Source organism: Astatotilapia calliptera, chromosome 20 (genome assembly GCF_900246225.1).
Source record: "Astatotilapia calliptera chromosome 20, fAstCal1.2, whole genome shotgun sequence".
NCBI lineage: Eukaryota > Metazoa > Chordata > Actinopteri > Cichliformes > Cichlidae > Astatotilapia > Astatotilapia calliptera.
The window spans coordinates 20,101,397-20,124,330 of record NC_039321.1 but is presented as its reverse complement, the minus strand read 5'-3'; the positions used below and the strand labels follow the sequence as shown (position 1 = coordinate 20,124,330).

The 22,934-nt window shown below is 40.0% G+C and overlaps 1 protein-coding gene across 12 annotated transcripts in view; it reads right to left on the bottom strand.

Moving 5' to 3' along the window:
• Positions 1–22,934, bottom strand: part of kcnq2a (potassium voltage-gated channel, KQT-like subfamily, member 2a) — a 43,136-nt gene that overhangs the window by 9,563 nt on the left and 10,639 nt on the right. For 4 of the 12 annotated variants that reach the window (XM_026153182.1, XM_026153183.1, XM_026153184.1 and 1 more), the window contains exons 2-12: positions 10,325–10,415; positions 10,108–10,234; positions 9,642–9,817; positions 8,235–8,360; positions 7,948–8,058; positions 6,746–6,841; positions 6,553–6,647; positions 5,873–5,932; positions 1,707–1,736; positions 1,009–1,062; positions 7–215 (exon numbers count right to left, since the gene is read on the bottom strand). In XM_026153182.1, the coding sequence (XP_026008967.1) occupies positions 7–215; positions 1,009–1,062; positions 1,707–1,736; positions 5,873–5,932; positions 6,553–6,647; positions 6,746–6,841; positions 7,948–8,058; positions 8,235–8,360; positions 9,642–9,817; positions 10,108–10,234; positions 10,325–10,415 (1,175 nt within the window). Of the gene's footprint in view, positions 1–6; positions 550–1,008; positions 1,063–1,706; positions 1,737–5,872; positions 5,933–6,552; positions 6,648–6,745; positions 6,842–7,947; positions 8,059–8,234; positions 8,361–9,641; positions 9,818–10,107; positions 10,235–10,324; positions 10,416–22,934 lie in introns of those variants that run through there. The other 8 variants (XM_026153185.1, XM_026153188.1, XM_026153189.1 and 5 more) reach the window with 6 other exon arrangements.

The window sequence follows — 22,934 nt, the reverse complement described above, 5'->3', positions numbered from 1 at the left end:
CCTCACCCTCTGAGTTTTGGCGCGAGGTGCTGCCCCGAGCTTTGAAGGCATTTTTCGCCCCTCGGTTCTTGTCGGTGAAGCTCCAGCTCTTGGTGACCTTGCTGGGGCTTGCTTCAGCACCATCATCTGCTCCACCTGGAGACTGGGCTTTCCCCTTGGACACAGGAGCCTTAGAAGGACTGGGAAACACTTTGTCCTTCAGACTCGGCTTCCGACTAAAAAAGGAAGTAACAATACAGTAAATTAAGCCTGTTTAACTCTGCATTTATCAGCATCATTTTAATGAAAGACTACCTGTAGCTAAATGTCTGTATTCTACTGTGTTTAAGCCCTAGCTTGTGAATTTGTAGAATTCATCTGCAATGTGATAATAAATCTTACCTCAGCAGAAATGCAAAATGGGCAATGTCCTACAGCAGAAGGAGCCATGTCCACAAACGAACATAGTAGAGCATTCGGTGGTTCAGGCAAGCAGCAGGAAGCTACAAGCAGGCATGCATGGGAAGCAAAGTGACACTGCGTCTCAAAAGGAAGAGCTGTGGTCTGGCTCTATGCAAAAAAAGTGAACACAAATCATGCAACAAAAAAATAAAATCATCGTCGTATGGCACGTGGTAACCATTAGGTAATCAGCAATATGCACCTTGCCTGCTGAACGGGGCTGAGTGGGCAAAAAAGACAGCCAGCAAATCAACTGCAAGACGTTACTAAACAGAAACCATAAAAGAAGGATGTAAATCTGCACCTTTCCTGGGGAAAGGGTAAAAGTTAGAAATAGCTCTTTGTTGCTTTTACGTGTGAATCTCCTCATGTAGACATCAGAAACAGAGCTTCACTACGCTACAAATAGTAACAAGTCGGATTGTGTACTTTCCGTAGTGCTACATGTCCTTATTCTGTGACTCCTCTACCTTTACTTGCACTTGCAGAAGAAAAGAACATTGGTAGGAATAGAAGGAGACACACAGACTTGCAGTGCAGTTGTTAGTATCTGTGCAGCAACTATACCTAATAGCTCTCGGACAGCACCCGCAAAGTCTGTCTTTGTGTGCATTTTCATTACTGGAGTGGTGGGCAGTAGGAGGAGACACAAAAAAGATAAAATAGAAGTGGGTAGAATCACAAAAACAGCAGCGTGTGCCAAGATGCCAGTAACGCTTTACTGTGACTGTAATTTATTCCTCATTTAAAGAATAAAAATTTTTGGTTTTATTCATTTTGCCATTTAAATGATTGTCTGATTTTACACGCGAGTCTAAAATATGCAATTGGATTATAAGGAGGTTTGTCATTCAGCCACGATAAAGTGTTACCACCTTGTCAATAGTTACACTTGTTTTCTGTGTTAAAAAACAGAGTGATAGAAAAATCAAGCAAAAGTGTTCAAAATCACTTTTTCCCAAGGTGATGCTGAAAGGTAGACTATCAAAGAACAGCATATCGGTTAATATTTAATAAAGCTGCCAGTTGGGAATGAGGCCAAAGTGAGCTGATCTTTGAGCACCATGTGAGCAAATGCAGCGTGACCGTTCTTGAAGGAGGCACTTAACACGCAGCCACACCCATGTCAGACACACAAACCCCCACTCTCGCACACTGATGTACAGTAAGCACACTCCCCCAAGAAGAGTGTCTCAGCAGCAGCTAAGAGCAGAATTGAAGAGAAGGCAAAGGAAAGAGGCGAGAGATAAAACCAGATCACAGACCTGGGAGAGGTTTCTGTTTGTGACTCCTTCCTGTGAGCAGAAAAGGCATAAATGTTACACAATGTAAGATACAAGTTATGGACATGGATGAAAAATTATCTGTAAAAACCTGAAAAAAACCCCCCAATATATATGTTACCACACGGGGGCAGTGGAAACAAGTTCTAAACAACAGCAACAGTTGCCTGCTTACACTGAATGATCTTTCATATTTTTATGAAGATTAAATTTTGTGATGAGTGTCCAGTATTTACTCACTCTTCTGCAATGGTTTTTGTCTCCACTGACAAAAGAAACCTTAGGCTATTAAGTAAATACAAAAGGTAAATGGACTGGTTCTTACATAGCACTTTTCTACCCTGCCTGAGCACTCAAATCGCTTCGTTCACATACAAGCACTTTTTTCTATTCTTAAGTGCTTCCTATCTCCTATTCACACTTCAGCACCTTGGGGTTCAAAGAATCTTCATTTTCAAACCAACCAAAAAGTTGACATATTTTCTCTTAATATGTAAAACTACAGTGAGCCTCATAACACGACTCGAACAGGTATTCCTCCAGGATCAAACCTGGACCTTTATTGCTAAGATTTTGCATTCATAGGCAATTGGTACGGTGGCCCTGAGAGGCCAAATAGACTGCAACTTAGGAAAACCCCAGCAATAAGAAAAACGCTGCAAAAGTGCACAAAACACAACGGAAATAGAAAAAAACAAAACGGTAATAGGAAAAAGCAGATTTCCGAAAGCACAAGGGAAGTGTTTCTGGGGAGACAATAACCCGACAGACCAGTTGCAGGAACAAAATATGCTAAGAATTGCGCTGGGAGACAGTTAAAAGAAGTGGAGGATCTATCGGTTTTGTGAGGAAAGAAAAGATGAGAGGTAAGTGTGTTAGCCTAACTATTAGCCTAAAAGTTCGTCATCAGTATTATATGAATCATGATAAAACACACCTACCATGTTTTGGGTTCCTGCAACTGGTCCGTCGGGTTATTTTCTCCCCAGAAACAATTCCATTGTGCTTTTTGAAATCTGTTTTTTCCTATTTTTGTTGTTGTTTTTCTTATTTCTGTTTTGTGTGCTTTTGCAGCATTTTTCTTATTGCTGGTGTTTTCTTAGGTTGCAGTCGGTTTGGCCTCTCGCGGCCACCGTACATTTGTTAGGCATACCTGTTCAACTGCTTGTTATCGCAAATATCTAATCACACTGCAGCAATTCACTGCATTGTGGCCAAAACGTCCTGCTGACATTCAAACTGAGCATCAGAATGAAGAAGAAAGGTGATTTAGGTGACTTTGAACATGGCATGGCTGTTGTGTCAGACAGGTTAGTTAGAGCATTATAGGAACAGGATCTGCTGGGATTCTCCCCACACAACCGTCTCGAGGGTTTACAGAGAACGGTCTGAATATATTATAATTATAGTAACCTAAACAACCACTTGTTACAGCCAAGGTATGCAGAAGAGCATCTTTGAACGCACAGCACGTTGAGCTTTGAGGTAGATGGGCTACAGCAGCAGAAGACCACACCTGTCAACAGGAAACTGAGGTTACAATTTGCACAGGCTTACATCTTCTGCTTCCAGCAGGATAATGAGCAACATCACAAAGCTCAAATCATCTCAAACTGGTTCTTTGAACATAATAACATGTTCACTGTAGTCAAATGGCCTCAACAGTTACCAGATCTCAATCCAGTGGAGAACATTTGGCTTGTCCTGGATCAGGAGATTTGCAGCATGGGGTGGCTGTAGCTCAGGTGGCAGAGCAGGTCAGCCACTAATCAGAAGGTCGGTGGTTCGATCCCAGGCTGCATCCTGGCTGCATGCTAAATATCCTTGGGCAAGATACTAACCCCATGTTTGCCTACTGGTGGTGGCCAGAGGGCCGGTGGCTGGCAGCCTCGTCTCTGTCAGTGCGCCCCAGGGCAGCTGTGGCTACAATGTAGCTTGCCATCGCCTGTGTGTGAATGGGTGAATGACTGAATGTAGTGTGAAGCGCTTTGGGGTCCTTAGGGACTAGAAAAGCGCTATACAGGCCATTTACCATTGTTATAACATTTGTTATAAAGAATTCAGGCAGTTCTGAAAGCAAAATGGGGTTTAACTAACTTCTACCAAGTAGGGCTGCTCGATTATGGCAAAAATGATAATCACGATTATTTTCACTGAAATTGACATCTCGATTATTTGACGATATTTATTTAACCCTTTAAGACCTACCATAGAACCAAGTCCGCCAGAGCTTATTTTTTTACATGTTGTAGTGCCATTTTTGGGAGCATTTCAAGTTGCTATACATCAATACAACTGTTATAGTCCATATTTTAATAATATGTATGCATTAAGTCCATAGTAACTACATTAATTGCAAAAAAGTGCAATAAACTACAAAAACATTAAAAATCGTTTTTGTTTTTTTTTTACATATATTTCTACTTGGGGAAATTTAAGAGGCTTATCCCTCAAAACTTTAAATACAAAAAAGTTGCAAAAAACAGTTTCCCACCACAGGAAATTTATTTTGAGTGTCTTCATAGTTTTATTTTGGAGATACAGCAATTTTTATATACTGCAGGAAAAACAAAAAAAACAATCCTATGATGCAAATTTGCAAAGAAAACAGCATGTGCATCAAAATAAACTATTTTAAGCAGTGCAATTCGAGTTCCAAGCATCCCAGCAACTATTCAGAAAAGTATAGAGTCAAACTTGACTTATAAAAACACCAGTATAGGCTTTTAAGGCCTGCAAGTAAAAAACTACATTTTCCGCAAAATGACGTCACTTCCGGTTTCGGACAGGAAATTGCAGACATGCGATAGTTCGCATTGAGGTCTTGTTCAATGTGGGAAGTGTTACGAACAGCTGATCGGATCGGCAAAGCGTGTTTCTGGAATATTATGTTTTTGTTCCTGCAAGCGCTTTTTATGCAATATTTGCAAAGTTATATGTGGAAGGAAACCGTGACCGAGGACAAGCTGATGGCATAAGATGTAAGTACAACTCCTCCGGTTTCATATGCAAAACAAATTATTGCGCTAGCTTAAGCGGTTCTGGTTCTACAGGGATTTAAAGGGTTAACAATAACAATGTATTGAATAATGACTTTAAAAAATAATATTAAATAGTGTGCAAATACTGATAACAGTGCAAATGTTTGCAATATAAGAAATAAATGAAAAATGTAAACATCTATGTTTAGTGAACTTTGCAGTGTTGCTCTGTGGTGCAGCTATGACACCGTAGCAAAGTTTACACACTGTGTCTACTTGATCCATGTCTGACTCCGCGAACCCATAATGTTTCCACACCACTGAAGTTTTTTTTACCTCTCTTTTCAACCAACGGCAGTCACTCTCCTCTCCAAATAACTTCTGCTTAGCTTCCCTCGGGTCCTCTTAATTGTTGTGACGCGTTCGAAATGCAGAGAGGTGCGCTCGATTTGCCACACGGAGCAGCGCGAGAGTAAAGCACGAGGGAGGTGCTAATAATCGGATCAGTCATTTTTAATGATCGTTGAAAGCCCAGATCGTAATCGTGATTAAAATTCGATTAATTGAGCAGCCAAGATTATAACTACTAAATTGTCTGGTAAATGTATATTAATGAATTTTCTAAGTGTCGCACAGGTTTTCCAATCAAGTGGGGTTGAAAATTTGCTCTGGCTATAGAGCCAGTGAAACTGTCAGTGTTCTTCCGTGCTTGCCCATTACAAATAAACTAATAGAAGAAAACAATAGTTTTAAAAAATGTTCCATAAAATTCATTCATTATGGTCACAGGTTGATGTTTGCATCAACAAGGTGTTTTAAAATAAATGTTTGGTTAGCCTCTTTTTTGTTAATCTACAGTAAATGAACTGAGTGCAACAACGAGCTAAGTGCACACAAAAGCTGGTAACACAAAAGGAAGGCCCAGCAACACAGGAAGTGTAGCGCAAAGTGTGCGGCAAGCAGACCAGACTCACAGGGTTCAGAGATCTTATTCCTTTGTGACAATCAAGGCATTCAGTGTATATTTTGGGCAGTGCACATAGTTATTTCAGCCTCTGATGCCCTGGTCCCTTCTATTTCAAGATCACTGAGTCACCGTTGGTGTCATCATAATGAGATCATGCTATCACACCAACAACTTTGTCACTCCTAATGTCATTGTTATACCTGAATGATTTGCCCTTCAGATTCCTCAGCAGGTCCAGCTGATTCAGAGGTGGGATAAGTCTGGGAAAAGACAAAGAAGAACTTCAAAGAAGTCGTTCTATCAAGACAGCCTCATCAGCTCAGTTGCAAAAGGTGAAAGCTCGCCTTTGGGCTTTTTAAGCTAATTGCCTTAAGTTATGTTCAGTTGGTCATAACCTTTTCTGCTTAAATTACAACTGGAATGTAAGTGAACTCATTTCAAAATAGACAACTAATGATTTTCTACTTCTAGATTAAAAGCAAAAGAAATCTGTGTTGTGAGAGTCGAGCAAGGCAGCTTATTTGCTAATTCATACAGCTGGACACCAAAATGTCTGCTTAATTTTTCAAATTGGCCAAGGGCAGTATTTGTCTTTTGAATAGCATTTCAGAGTGCCACTGCTAAGACTCTCATCTGCTTCTCCATTAAAAAGAAAAGCCTTATTAAAGCAGAAAGTGTAAAGCCACACCGGTGTGTGATTCTTCTGATCCAAGAAAGATGTTTAGAATACAATAAGATGAGGTTATTCTGTGAGCTCAGTTTTCAACTTGGCTTTCAAGGTTCAGAAAGAAGGCAGAATGTGATATGGGTAAACAGTTGTATTTCCTGAAAATGCTGAATAATGTGTAGCATGATTCAACCACTTTATTTGATCGGTTACCTGTACATCGGAATAGCTACAGTCTGCTCGTAAAAATCCCACGTGGACACCAGATCTGTACGGGAAAGGTTGGTGGCATAAAACCTCCAAGCAGCCTGGGTGAGGAAATTTTTAAAAAGGCTTCTCAGTTTTTTTGTTTTGAGAATTAAACAGTGTTTAAAATTGAATCTAGTGATCTTATCACACAATATACCTGTAGGAGGCCTGCAGCGGGGTTACGTCTCTTCTCAAAATGCTTCTGTCTGTGCTGCTCTTGGACTTTGAGGGCAAAGCCAGAACCCAAGATGCCCTGTACAAAAGCAGAAACTCATAAAATAATCAGTGACCTTTACTGACCTCAGTGGGCCAGGAGGAGGAATTGCAACAACAGCAAGTTGTCTCCTCCTTGTCCCTTAACGGTTCTCCGAAGCAATCCAACAAAACATCTGGGGTTATAGAAACCTGAGAGGAAATGCTGATGTTAAATGCTGTGCCAAAAGTAGTGACAGGAAAAGTGATTGCTGATCAAGTACAGTTTCCTGTATGATTGACAGAACGAATGGGAGCTGCTTACTCAGAGCTTACTGCTGAGTGTGATATCTTTAAATCTCAGGTGGAACAACAAACACTGACACGTACTTTAGCCACTGAAACTACATCATCAAACTCAGGCTTTCTAAAGAAAACGTGAATAATGAGCCAAGTTTTTTCAGCTCCTTTTAGAAGCATCGGTTGCACTAAGCTTTCTTTGGACTATAAAAGACTGGATGCTTGTCCCAAAAAGACAAACATTCGCAGTTATTTCCTCACACTGCTTCTATGGTGTTTTAGTGATCTGATGAATACAAATCTTATTTTCACTGTCGCTGTACCTGTAAAAAAACTGGCTCTCTAGCTCAACTACATTCACCACCTGGTTGCTGCTTTTTTATGTCAGTTATTGGGCAATGGACCTGCTTGAGTGATGAGATGAGCTACATGATTTGAATAAAAAGGTTAATGAGAGTCATTGTGGGATAAAACAGGATGTTTTCTGGGCTTTAAAACGAAAACATTTAGCTGATAGACACTAAAATGCTAGGTGTTGGGTGCTAAATGTGCTATCCTGTTGTCATTTCAGGTTACTCACTTGATTAGATACATTTCGAATCCATAATGTTGAATCCATAGCATGAATGCACTACTGTAGTTATGATATCAAACTAAATGAAACCATAACCTATGGAAGAGCCTGCCAGAGAACACAGAGTATATTCTCTTAGGGCAGAGCAGTGAGATCAGGCAGATATGCACTTACAGAGAACATCATAATGGAGAGAGAGTAAAGGCATATAAATGAGGATCATTTATGATGTGCACTTTGTGTGAACTCTTGTCAGCAGCTTCAACGCCCTAAAGACAAGCCTACATACTTACAGCAGGAAGGGCAAAGAAGGCAACGCCGATCAAGCTGAACGTGGCTGCTAGTAAGCGTCCATTCCAGGTTTTGGGAACCTTATCACCATAACCAATGGTGGTAAGAGTTATCTGGTACAAAAAAAAATAAAAAACAAACAAACATTAAATAGCTTTTTTAATACCTTTTTTTTGTAAAACTGGAAATAAAGTAAAATGAACATTTCTAAGCGGAATATTTGTCAAAAATGCATGTTGTAAAACAGAAAGCAAATACTGCAGATCCATGTTGTCCTTGTTAGTCTTACCAGCCCCCACCAAAGAGCATCAGCATACGTGTCAAACTCATTATTTGACTCCTTTTCCACGGAGTAGACCAGGAATGAGGCCAGGATGAGGCACAGGAAGCCTATGTACCACGCTGTGATGAGCTCCTACAGAGAAAACCAATACAGTGACCACTGGGAAATTAAAGTAATTAAGTGTCATCTTGAATGCTTTGCAAAAGTGGCAATGTAACCTCTGTCAATGGGTACAAATGGCTATTCTGTAACAATATTGGACATCATATGTGAATCTCTTGCCCTGTGCGGCGAACCAAGCATTTCATAAACCTCTTTATTTCCCTCGTCTCCACAAAAGCTGCAGCCTGCCATCTCTCCTTCTCATGTAATCATACACAAACACCCACAAACCCTGTAATGATGTTTCTGCAGCTTATTAGTAAAAGCAAATAATTAGATTTTCCAAGCTCATTTAAATTAAACAGAGAGAAATATGCTTCCTTGTCATGATAGACTTTCTCGGAGGAGACACCTTTGATAATAGAGTGTCACTGAAGTAACATAGAGTCCATCTCCTCCAGGATTGCACATCAATGCACGCCATTGCCAGAAGATTAGCCAGCAAAGTCTCAAGATCATCGAGGAGATTCAAGGAGACATGACGTGAAAGGGTGTGGAGAAGCCGTGGAGAATTTTATGCTGCCTGTAACATGCTATGTAAAACAGGCATCAAGATGAAATCACTGGACCAATTGTCATTTCTGGGTTCCTCCTCAGCGTGCCCTGTTTGGTGGTGGGTTACTTATGGTCTTTGGAGACCATATCCATGGACGTGCGCAGAGGCTAGGCAACAGCACCCTGACTGCCATTAGGTATCAGGATTAAATACTTGGGTTCAGACAATGCCCAGCCTCATGTGGCGAGAGTATGCAGGCACTTCCTGGAGAAAGAAGGAATTGATACCACTGACTGGCCCTCACGCTCGCCTGACCTAAATCCAACAGAACACCTCTGGGACATTATGTTTCAGTCCATTTGGCACCACCAGACTGTCCAAGAGGTCAGTGAGGCCCTGCTCCCTGTTCCTTTAATATATTTTTGAGCAGGGAATATTGAAATAGGGTAAAATGGCTGCATTTTTCTTGCATATGTGCAAAGACATATGGATAAGACAACAAAATGTTTCTAAAATAACATATTTGTAAGCCATGATAACTTTTCAAATTCCCATTTATTATATGCGCTGGACTTTTTCTCTTTGTTCTTTCTCAGCTCATTTATGTGGGTTACAGTTACTCTATACTAAAAATATTACTTTCACCTGGTCTGCATGCTTTGTGGTTAAAAGATAAGTGATAATGGCGGCCACACAATCTTAACAATCAAAACATTGAGGAAACTACAGACAAAACTGGAGTACATCAAGATCACCTTGCTGTGTGCATAAACTACAGATCCGAGCAGCTTCCAGGTTCCTCCACGGCGGTCCATGCGCAGCATCCGTAGGATCTGCAGGAATCTCAGACTCCTGATAGCCGAGGTGGCAAACACATTGCCCTGAGATCCAGCTGCCAGGACAGATACTGAGGCAATCAGCACCATGATGTCTGGGAAGAGAAGTACAACATATGAATAGAAAACCATGACCTTGGTCAAATCAGACTAAATTAACAACACTTTACTATGGACACTGAAGATCATTGTTCATTTAATCTGTACACTGTTCAAACAAACAATTTGCAGTTGGAAAAATATTTTTGTATCATTGTATCAAAAGTTTCAGCATTTAAGAACAGAAGTAATAGCAAAACAAGTAACAAGTAATGTGTCCATGTTATGTTCTTCAAGGTGACAGAAATGACAGCCAGTAAAACACAAGACAAACGTGTTTTCACACCTATGACACAGAAAGGCTTTCTGGCAAATTTTAGCCTCCCTCTCCATCCTCTGTATCGACAGCAGCAGCCAGCAGCCCATATCCTTACAATGTACTCCACTCCAAACACCACAATGGTCACAATTTCCTGTGGAAAAAAACAGAATGGGGGAGTTAACCTTGTGACATTAATTTATATGCAGAATACTGTTAAAATATTAAATAAAGTGATACTTACCAAGATGTACAAGGCACTCTCTGAGCTTTGTGTGAACTCTTTAATGGTGGCAAAGACTGAGAGTATAAGACACGAAAACACCAAGAGGAAGCTGGAACGGATGAGACAAAGTAAAGTTATTGCTTCTACTCTCTTATTTAGGGTAAGTCACTGTTACACCTGATAGATCCATGTGTAGATTTTTTTTTTTGGTCCTGTCATGGTCCTGGGCCATGTGGGCCCAGTATTCTTAGTTTCTTGTATTTTTGTATTTCGTTCCTTATTTAGGCCATGTTTCCTAAGTTGTCCTGTTGTGGTGTTCCTTATTTGACTTCCCCTTGTGACTTTTATCCCCCGTGTGCCCCTCTATGTATCTGTGAGCCCTCATCTCCCCTCCTTGTTTCATTCCATGTTTCCCCAGCCCACTATGCCCGTGCTCTCTCTCTCCTCCTGTTTGCACCTGTGTACTTCCTGTTTTACTTTGACAGTCTCCCGTCAGTGTTGTTTACTCCTGCCATGTCTTGTTATGTTTATCTGTGTCAGCTGTGTTCCCATGTGTGGCCACTTCCCCTGATCATCCCTCTTGTGTATTTAGTCTCTGTGTTTCATGTAGTCTGTATCGCGTCGTCTGTGTTACCACCCCCTGTGTTCCGTATCTCCAGCCATAGCTTTTCCTTAGTTTATGTCCAGTTTAGGTTTCTGTTTGAACTATTACTCTTATGCTGCCCTCACTCTGTTTTGTTCCTTTCATCAGCCAGAATAAAAGGCTCGCTTTTGTTTAACTCCACTCCTGCATCCTCGCTTGTGTTCGCTCCTGGGTCCACCACACACATTTCCGCACGGTCTGCCTCCGCAGACCGTGACAGGTCCAGTTCAGAGTAATCGGTATCACCATGGTAGTCAGTTAAAGCTAATTTTGTACATTTTGAACACGTTTGTATGAAAGTGTACAAACCTCTGAACAGTGAATTATATCAGCTGACAAGCCATCCAACCAGCCTTAGTACCCCGCCCTTATTAGACAGAGTCTAATCTCTACATCTAATCTCAGCTGAGCCACTCTATCTGCTTTCTGTCAGAGTCATTAGCGGGATTGCTTTTTTTTTTTTTATGAGAATTTATGTTGATATAAATTGCAGAAAAACTGTTGATGCTTTTATCCTAAACTTGGGGAAAATACTTAAGGCTAGTCATTGCACAACAGATAAAATCCTGATTAGATATTATTAAAGGGGATTCATTTGGATAAAATAGTTAAATGATGGTCTTGCATATGAATTTTGCTGCACAAGAGATACTCAGATGAGAGCCTCGGCAGGTCCTGACCTCACTTACAGTGGGGCAAAAAAGTATTTAGTCAGCCACCGATTGTGCAAGTTCCCCCACCTAAAATGATGACAGAGGCCAGTAATTTGCACCAGAGGTACACTTCAACTGTGAGAGACAGAATGTGAAAAACAAATCCATGAATCCACATGGTAGGATTTGTAAAGAATTTATTCGTAAATCAGGGTGGAAAATAAGTATTTGGTCAATAACAAAAATACAACTCAATACTTTGTAACATAACCTTTGTTGGCAATAACAGAGGTCAAACGTTTACTATAGGTCTTTACCAGGTTTGCACACACAGTAGCTGGTATTTTGGCCCATTCCTCCATGCAGATCTTCTCGAGAGCAGTGATGTTTTGGGGCTGTCGCCGAGCAACACGGACTTTCAACTCCCGCCACAGATTTTCTATGGGGTTGAGGTCTGGAGACTGGCTAGGCCACTCCAGGACTTTCAAATGCTTCTTACGGAGCCACTCCTTTGTTGCCCGGGCGGTGTGTTTTGGATCATTGTCATGTTGGAAGACCCAGCCTCGTTTCATCTTCAAAGTTCTCACTGATGGAAGGAGGTTTTGGCTCAAAATCTCATGATACATGGCCCCATTCATTCTGTCCTTAACACGGATCAGTCGTCCTGTCCCCTTGGCAGAAAAACAGCCCCATAGCATGATGTTTCCACCCCCATGCTTCACAGTAGGTATGGTGTTCTTGGGATGCAACTCAGTATTCTTCTTCCTCCAAACACGACGAGTTGAGTTTATACCAAAAAGTTCTACTTTGGTTCCATCTGACCACATGACATTCTCCCAATCCTCTGCTGTATCATCCATGTGCTCTCTGGCAAACTTCAGACGGGCCTGGACATGCACTGGCTTCAGCAGCGGAACACGTCTGGCACTGCGGGATTTGATTCCCTGCCGTTGTAGTGTGTTACTGATGGTGACCTTTGTTACTTTGGTCCCAGCTCTCTGCAGGTCATTCACCAGGTCCCCCCGTGTGGTTCTGGGATCTTTGCTCACCGTTCTCATGATCATTTTGACCCCACGGGATGAGATCTTGCGTGGAGCCCCAGATTGAGGGAGATTATCAGTGGTCTTGTATGTCTTCCATTTTCTGATGATTGCTCCCACAGTTGATTTTTTCACACCAAGCTGCTTGCCTATTGTAGATTCACTCTTCCCAGTCTGGTGCAGGTCTACAATACTTTTCCTGGTGTCCTTCGAAAGCTCTTTGGTCTTGGCCATGGCGGCGTTTGGAGTCTGACTGTTTGAGGCTGTGGACAGGTGTCTTTTATACAGATGATGAGTTCAAACAGGTGCCATTCATACAGGTAACGAGTAGAGATGGACCGATCCGATATTACGTATCGGTATCGGTCCGATACTGACCTAAATTACTGGATCGGATATCGGAGAAAAATAAAAAATGTAATCCGATCCATTAAATATCACGAAAGCACCTCACAAAACTTGCAACACGCCGTAACTCACCTCAGAACGTTAGCAGTCGGAGCAGTATGCATCACGTGATAGAGCGGCTGTGGCATGCGGGACCTGTCGGTGGTCTGGATAGCATTTGGAGCTTCGCTAGCAACCCGGCATTTCATCTCCGACAAAGTTATCCCGAGAGAAGTAAAGCAAGTGTGTAAGTCCATCTCTGAATGTTTGTAAAGCATTCCTGCGTTAAGCTTACCAAACGATATATGGAGCGACTGCCTCTTCTTGCTGCTACTTCAATCATGAAACTGCTTAACGATCAGCTGATCGGCTTTTCTGTCGCGAGTCCGTCTCTCTTGTTTGCTTTTGGCCCACTTTGCACCAGAAAGAGGAAACCAGCGGCTGAACAACAGCAGCACGTTTAAGCTTGATCAGCTGTTGTTAGAATTTATTTATTATTACTTTCTACTCGAGGATCTTTTTCTATGTAGCTGACGGCTGGTAACTGTGCAGGGGCGGATCTAGCAAAGTTTAGCCAGGGGGGCCGATAGGGCATTAACTGGGAAAAGGGGGCACAAAGACATACTTTTCTTTCTTATTCTCATTTAAAATGTCGAGCTTTTAATAAATAATTATCTGACACCCAAAGTTTTAATTTGATGTAAAATGAATAGAAGTCAATTACTGTATATAGTGACTATTAAGTCTAATATATATACCCTAGTAAGCTATAGTACTTTTTCCTTTGGGAAGGTACCATCTGTGCAGTCTGCAATTTTGTTGAAGAAAGATGTTGAATCTATTTAATATTTCTTGAAAAATAATTGATTTCTGTGCTTTTTTTTTTTCACACTGCATCAAATTAAGGTTGATTACGTCGATTAAGCATCATGAGGTGGAGCGTGAGGGGTGGTTCCCTATTTTTTATTTATTTATTTTTGTTGTTGCTGGGAGTTGGAACCCTATTAGTTAGGTTGCTTAATATTTACGCTAAGTACTCTTTAAAATACCAGAATAGGGAGGATGGTGTAGGTTTAAGTTTATTAGATTGATCAGTATTGCTGAACTATGAAATTTTTTTTTTTTTTTGCATACAGGTATAACAGAATAGCTTTAGTGTAGTTGTTGTTTTAAACTTGAGTATGAACTTATACAAAATGCAGCAAGATATTTAAAAAAAAAACCAGTTTTGTTGATTAAAAAACACTATATCGGATTCATATCGGTATCGGCAGATATCCAAATTTATGATATCGGTATCGGTATCGGACATAAAAAAGTGGTATCGTGCCATCTCTAGTAACGAGTGGGGGACAGAAAAGCTTCTTACAGAAGACGTTACAGGTCTGTGAGAGCCAGAGATTTTCCTTGTTTGAGGTGACCAAATACTTATTTTCCACCCTGATTTACGAATAAATTCTTTACAAATCCTACCATGTGAATTCATGGATTTTTTTTTCACATTCTGTCTCTCACAGTTGAAGTGTACCTCTGGTGCAAATTACTGACCTCTGTCATCATTTTAAGTGGGGGAACTTGCACAATCGGTGGCTGACTAAATACTTTTTTGCCCCACTGTATGTTGGAGAATAAGGTGATTGGGAACTATAATAGACCACCTAAATCTGTTTAATCAGGATAAATGACTACGATGTCAAGTTTATGTCAGTTTCACTAGTAATTTAAAAAAACAAACAAACAGAAGAATTAAAAAGAAGAAAAAAAAGAAATGATCTGCTGGAAGAAATCCAGAGCAGAGCAAATGGAAAGTGCCTCATGAAACCTGATACCCAGGACAGTGCAGGATTATAAAAGTTAGAGCCATAGGCAACATCAATCATACTTAGAGATACTGTAGAATGGCAGTAGGTATTTGCTGAGCCCATTATCATTCCAATATATAGATGCAAAAATAATTTCATTTACCAATGGATAGTATGAGATGTTATTATTATAATTGTTATCATGTGAGCTGATTGGGATAAAAAGGTTCAGAAAATGTTGCATTTACACAGAATACACAGAGACGGGGCCAGAGTTTGAAACTGTATATTACTAAGTAATATATTTATTATTGTATCAGTTGGCTTGAAAAAGTAAAGACATCAGAGGGTGGCTGCTGGATAATGTGTTTCTAATCTATTTACTTCAGTTGTCTCACTCTCTGCTAAAAGCTCCACTGCATTCACCAGCTGCTTCTAGTTTCTTTCTCCGTGTGCTGTTTGGTATTGGTCAGAAATCATTCAACTGCCCCCCACAGCTGGAAAAGAAGACCACAGGAAGAGCATGCTCTAAAAGGCCAAAAGTGGAATAGAGTGGATTTGAACTGTAAAGTGACAATTCTTGTCAGGTTTATCTCTGCAAGTGTCACCTTTCCGTTACACACTTCGTCCCGTCACTTCATCCATTATTAATACAAACAAATGTGTTTGTGCAGCTTTAAAAATGAAGAAGGGCAAAAGTGTATCTCTGCGTAGTGTGTGTATCTCTGCGTAGCACTTAACACTAACAAGGCCCGGAATCAATTTGGTACGCTTGTATCCACATGAGTAAACTGAGGTTTGCACATATCCGTAAAAATCTTCTCAAATAATTCTAAAATTTAAAATAGGTCAGCGTGAGTAACAATGCAGGTAAGGTGGATACCGTCCTCCATTCAGAAGCAAGAAAGCTTAACGCTGACATCACTAATAAAACATGTTGAATCCCTGTGAGCATAAAGTCTTTCCTTCTGTGCTTCATTCAGTTCTCACCACTCCTCATCAAGGCTCACCCTTGATTTTTTTTTCCTAAATGCAATTTATCTGAATTTCCTGCTGCAGTTCACGTCCATTCCTGGCAGTGATATTTGGCCGTCAGCCAATCAGAATGAAGCAGCAAAGATCAATCGTGTGGCTACAGTGAAGCCCATAAATAAGCTTTTTTCTGATTGGTTCTTTATGATATCTTTGTTACTCTTCCTCAAAGGCCTAAAATATTTAACAACAAGCACTTTCACCTCTAAACCCACAATTCTGTACATTTTTACTTTGGTAAGTCAGACTGAGGTCATTGTTGTCATATCATATATCAATGATGACTTCAGCAGTCAAGTCTTACTTAGTAATAGTGAACGGGCTGTGAAAGCTTTTGCTACACACTACATTATATCTGTAGTCTGCCAGTAAAGTTCATCCTGTTAGATCACATTACTCACATTAGTTTTCTTGTGTTTTAAGCAGTGGTGTTGCTAGTATCTGAAAACAAGCCTAGAAATTGTTGGATTTTTCTCTTGATAATTCCACCCTTTTAAAGCTGTTTCACGGTAGAATTAATATCAAATGTTCTGAGAACTAATAACATATAAGTTTGAATATGTTTGTGTTAGTTCATTTTTCCAGTTCCAGTTGTGCATCCCTCCTGTTATATCTCCCCTTGTTATCCTGTGAGGGTATATATTGTCAGTCTGCCTTTGCTGTTTGTTGTGTTGTCCCTGATGATTGTGTGCACCCTCTGTACCTAACTGCTCATCAATCTGCTGCACTCTTAATCTCCTGCTCTCGCTCAGGTCTTGGCTGAAAATTTGTATCAGCATTGCCGACCAAATATCTAAATCTGATGTGATGATTAGGTATTTAACACACAATTTATCAAATTACTTGGTTAAATTAATTATTTGAACACAACAACCAGTATCAGATTTCAGAAAAGCAAATTATTAATGTATTATTGTCATAAGAACTAAATAGTCATCAAATCTGACTATTGGATTTCAGCTACAGGCCAACAGGATATTTCAATCTAACTATCATCGTCTTTATGGCATATGTGGAATACACAGATTACCATCCATCCATCCATTTTCTCTCCCTTATCAAATTCAGGGTGGTGCGAAAGATGGAGTCTTGATAGGTCGCCAGCCTGTCACAGGGCTAATACAAAAAATATACATATCTTTTAAAAATGTATCAGTTTCTTCTCAAATATCACTAGTGAATAGACACGTGTCCCTAACATTAAATCAGTAATATGTGTGTGTGTGTGTGTGTGTGTGTGTGTGTGTGTGTGTGTGTGTGTGTGTGTGTGTGTGTGTGTGTGTGTGTGTGTGTGTGTGTGTGTGTGTGTGTGTGTGTGTGTGCGTTCTGTCTCTGTGATCATGTAAAGTTGGCCTCTTCAAGAAGACCTGTAAAGTAAAGATCAAGTACAGCTCATTGGATCATTAAGGTTCATTTATTCTGCTTGAATACAAAGAAGCATCTCTTAGCAGCAACTGCCCCCCCCCCCTTTGAGAACTCCATCCACAAGGACTACATCACTGAAAAACTGTACAGTGCACCTAAATATACTAAATATACTGTACACTGATTACCTACAGCTTCCAGGCAAGAATGAGTTCACTGAAAGAACAATTTTTTTATTATACAAGAAAGATAAAGCAAATCTCAAAGCAAAGGAGGCCTATTTTGGGGCAGAGCACACATGCCTGGCTTCTGATTACTTGCTTGGGCACAAGAAGTACAAGGCAAGTGTTACTGAGCTAGGGAGTTCTTTGAAGGGCTGTGTGGTTCTTATTATGTTATTGAATGCAGCACTTTAAGATTTTTGTGCTTTGGTTAACACAAAGATAAATAAATTGCTGCTCAGTTCAGTGGCCCAATGAAAAATTCAACTCGTGTGGGGTTTTTTTTATGTTTTTGTTCTATAATTATTTGGCATGAATGTATGATTATATACATTTTACTGAACATCAGCTAATAAAAATCATGATGCAAGATTGTATTTGTATTTAACTCATTTTTGAAGCGGTGCACAGCAGAAACTGGAAAAGTGTTGGCTGGAGAAGGAGGCTGGGATAAAAGTGAAAATATTTATGTATTATTCAAATGAGCCATTATATAATAAAAACAGTCTCATCTGTGGTAGTGATGAAGTCATCCATGCACTGTTTACTCAACTCAAATTTGAAAGTAGTTCAATAGGGTCACAGTAGGTATTTTTGGAATCAGGTATAACTGCAGTTTATTCCCATATTTTTGTAAGTTTGCACTGCTAATCAAACTGTTACCTATCTTCACTTATGCACACTGAGACAGATGGTCATTGTGTAGGTGTAGATGTTAGAACCCTGTTTATGTCTGACAGAAGATGTGACTGTGAGAGGAAGGTTGCCATTTAATATTACTATGAATAATTCATCATCAAAACACTAATATTCCAAATGGTTCCAAATGCCAAGTGAAACCTGTATGTAAACCTCGTAGTAAACTGAAGCGTCGACTGGATCAAATCAGTCCACTTGACAGCGCAAAGGCAAATCTTTTTACATCATGCAGTTGTTCTCTGCAAATGTCCATCGCAAATTGTTAGCCAATGAGTGTGTGGTTTCACAGTCAGACCTACCCCTCCTTGTCTTATCCATTTTCCGGCAACCAATTGGATTTCAGGACAGCACTTCAGAAACCAATAGCTGACACCACAGGAGCTACATCTGTCTTTTACTGTGTCTATACAGTGTCGCCTTCAACAGAGCAATCGAAGTTACATTGCCCAGCCTTGCCCCCCTTAGTTCCTCCTTACCACCTTCATGCTCTGTCTCCACAGTCTGATGTGTGATGTGTGGAGGGTCCGGGCTGCGAGGATTAAGGCAGTGGTGACTTTTCCACTGAGACATGTGGCCTGGTCAAAACACAGAGAGCGGCACTCTAAAAGATCTTTAAATATAGTAAACATACCTTGTGTGCCACAGACTGCTCCCAAACACAAGGGGGCAAAAAATACTTCTAAAACACTTAAGTTGGCTTTATTAAACATTAGATCTCTAGCTGGGAAAACATTTTTAATTAATGATTTAATCACTGAGCACAGCCTTGATTTTATGTTTTTAACTGAAACTTGGTTGGAGCTGTTCTCATCGAGACGACCCCTCCTAACTACAGTTTTATCAGTGAGGCCAGGGTGAGCAGGAGAGGAGGAGGGGTTGCTGTCTTATTTAATGAATCATTTCAATGTAAGCAACTATCTCCTGGAAGTTTTCAGTCTTTTGAATATGTGGCTTTACAGCTGAAGGCCCCATCCAAAGTTGTGTTTCTTAATGTTTACAGGCCTCCCAAATACTGCACAGACTTTTTTAATGATCTCAGTGAACTGCTGTCTGTGATCTGTGTTGATTTCGACTGTGTAATTATTGTTGGGGATTTTAACATCCATGTGGACAACCCTCAGGACAAAGGGACTAAAGACCTGAGTAACACTCACTCAACTTTGGGCTGACTCAGCATGTCACAGAGGCCACACATAATAGAGGACACACTCTTGACCTACTGATCTCCAAGAGCCTGAGCATTTTGAAGGTTACTGTGTCTGATGTGGGCCTGTCTGATCATTACTGTATTTTCTTTGAAAGTAAAATTTCAGCCCACACAAATATATCAACAGCAGTGATCACAAAACGGTGTATAACTGAATACAGTAGTGAGATCTTTAACCAGGTCTTCCCATTAACACCTGGCCTGTCCAGAGGTTCAGTCAATGAGCTCGTCAATAGCTTCAATGCTAAAATGTTAAATGTAATGGACACTATTGCTCCCATTAAGGTGAAGGTTATCTCTGGAAGGAAAAAGTCTCCCTGGAGAAAAAAGAAAAAAGAGAGTGTAGGAAAGCTGAGCGCAGATGGAGAAAAACAAACCTCCAGGTTCATTATGACATCTATAAAGAGAAACTTCACAATTATAATTTACAACTGAGGAGTGCAAGGAGGTCCTACTTCTCTGATATTCAGTCATAATGCTCGGGTCTTATTTTCTACAGTTGACAGGCTAACAAACCCTCCTGTGTCAGTGGCAGCTGAACTTCATTCGACCATGGCCTGCAATGACTTCGCCAAATTCTTCACAGACAAAATCCAAAAGATTAGACAAGCATCAACAGCATATTCAGGATATATACTGTGTCCACTGAAAAACTGTTTAAACACCATCAAACAGTTTCACCCTATTAACAGCAAAGACCTGGAGGACATCTTAGGCCAACTGAACTCCTCCTCTTGCTGTTTAGATGTCCTGCCAACACGTTTTTTCAAAAAGGTCTCAAAGACTTTAGAGTCAGACCTGTTACAGATCGTCAACTTTTCTTTCATGTCAGGTGTGTTTCCAGAACCACTAAAAACTGCTGTAATAAAACCTATACTGAAAAAGGACAATCTTGACAAGACACAAATGAACAACTACAGGCCGGTCTCAAATCTCCCATTTTTAAGTAAGATCATTGAAAAAGCAGTTTCTCAACAGCTCAGTTACTTCTTAAAACAGAATAATTGCTAAGATGCCTTCCAGTCAGATTTTAGACAGAACCACAGCACTGAAACTGCTCTGACCAAAGTGTTTAATGACATATGTCTGAATACAGACAGTGGAAAGATGTCAGTCTTAGTTTTGCTGGATCTCAGTGCAGCATTTGATACAGTTGACCACAACATATTACTCAAATGACTAGAGAACTGGGCAGGTCTTTCAGGAACTGTACTAAACTGGTTCAAAACATACGTAGAAAACAGGAAATACTTTGTATCAATAGGTAACTTCACATCTGAGCAGACAAGTATCACATGTGGAGTTCCCCAAGGTTCCATCTTGGGACCCCATCTGTTTAACATTTACATGCTCCCACTGGCACAGATTATAAACAACAACAAAATAAACTATCACAGCTATGCAGATGACACACAAATATATATCACAATGTTACCAGGAGACCGAGGCCCTGTACTGGCTCTTGGTAAATGCATCGAGGAAATTAATGACTGGTTGTGCCACAATTTTCTCCCGCTAAACAAAAACAAAACTGAGGTAATAGTCTTTGGTGCCAAAGAAAAACGATTACAGGTCACCAGCAAACTTCAATCTATACACCTAAAAACCACAAACCAGGCGAGAAATTTGGGTGTAGTGATGGATGCAGACCTAAACTTAGAAAAACACATTAAGACAAAAACAAAATCAGCTTACTATCACCTCAAGAATATATCAAGGATAAAAGATCTGATGTCTCAACAGGACCTGGAAAAACTAGTCCATGCATTCATCTTTAGTAGGCTTGATTACTGTAACAGCATCTTTACAGGTCTACCTAAAAAATCAGTCAGACAACTACAGCTCATTCAGAACTCTGCTGCTCGAGTCCTCACTAAGACCAAAAAAGTGGACCACATCAGTCCAGCTCTGAGGTCTTTACACTGGCTGCCTGTCCGTCAGAGGACAGACTTTAAAGTTCTGATACTGGTCTATAAAGCTCTGAATGGTTTAGGACCAAAATACATCAGTGTCCTCCTGACCCAGTATGAACCTTCAAGATCCCTCGGGTCATCTGGATCCGGTGTTTTATCAGTTCCCAGAGTCAGAACCAGACACGGAGAAGCTGCATTCAGCTTTTATGCTCCTTATATCTGGAACAAACTCCCAGAAAGCCTCAGATCAGCTGAAACACTCAGTTTATTTAAATCCAGGTTGAAGACTCACCTGTTCTCATCTGCATTTGAATAAAGCACCAAATCCACACTTTTAAATTTCAAAAGTTATATTTTAACTACTGATTTTATCTACTGTTTTTTTAATCAATTTTAAATCATGCTTTTTATTGTTTTTGTTTTTTAATGTCTCTGTAAAGCACTTTGAATCACCTTGTTGTTGAATTGTGCTATAAATAAACTTGCCTTGCCTTGCCTTGCCTATAAGTCGGCAGTGTTTCAGATGTGACAGTAGTAAGAGATGCCTCTCCTGATCACCCGGTAACTACTTTTTGAATATGCCTGCCCTTTAAAAAAAAGCTTCAGAGTTATTCAAAAAACGCCCAGGGCTAACAAAACACCTTGTTATAAGTCTTTCTCAAAAAAAGAGTGTTGTTGTACTATTGCGTGTTGTATGACATCTACATGTGTGAGAAATGCAGAAAAGAATAACTCAATCCTTCTTGCTTTTCATAGCCATTTGTGATCACTGGGGAGGTGATGGCATTTCCATAACTTGTCATTTTGATTTATAATTTCACCAGGTGAAAACCAACACTGCTTATGGATTATAGCACACAAAGGCAACACTTACTCATTATTCAAAACTCATTAATCCACTTGATCCCATAAATTAACTCTTCCTGGAGTCTTATGTACTTACATCTATGATATTGCCAAGCAGAACATCAACGCATACTGCCAAGAAATGATTACAGCACACTGAGTCCAGTTAAACTGCATTTTAGATGGAACATCATTTATTATGCATTTTTTCAGTCTGATTCTTGTCTTTATATAAACTAACCTAGCCATGATAATGATATATTCCTTTAAAAATGTTATTACCAAAGTCAGCTTGCAAGCTTACAACAAAAAAGCTATGATATTACACTTATGACAGCAGTAAGAAATAACACATTAACGAGCTCCATGTTTTAACAATGATTGATATGCTGCTCAAAACTTACAGTTTACATTTGGATCACATTAGTTCCTCTAAGTATAGTCACTGAAACTAAATGTTACGGAGGAAAAGGCTACATAGATAGCTAGCTGCATTTGTAATTGGGGATCAGGTTATGCAGATTTGCTGACTTGACCTTGCCCAGCTCATTAGTACTTTCTGATGAGGACTCTTGCTGATAAAAGAAGGTAACAGGACTTGCCTCCTAAAGCAATCAAACAATTAGTCCCTACAGATACTCGATTATCTATAATTTTACCATAAGCACAGCTTCTAGACAGTCATTTCTATCTCTTCATTATATAGGACATACACACAGATCATGGTCCAAATGGGAGGCAAATTCAGATATACAGACTAAGTAAGGTCTTGTGAGGAGATTTCAAATATGACTGTATAATACTAAACAGATATTTTTTA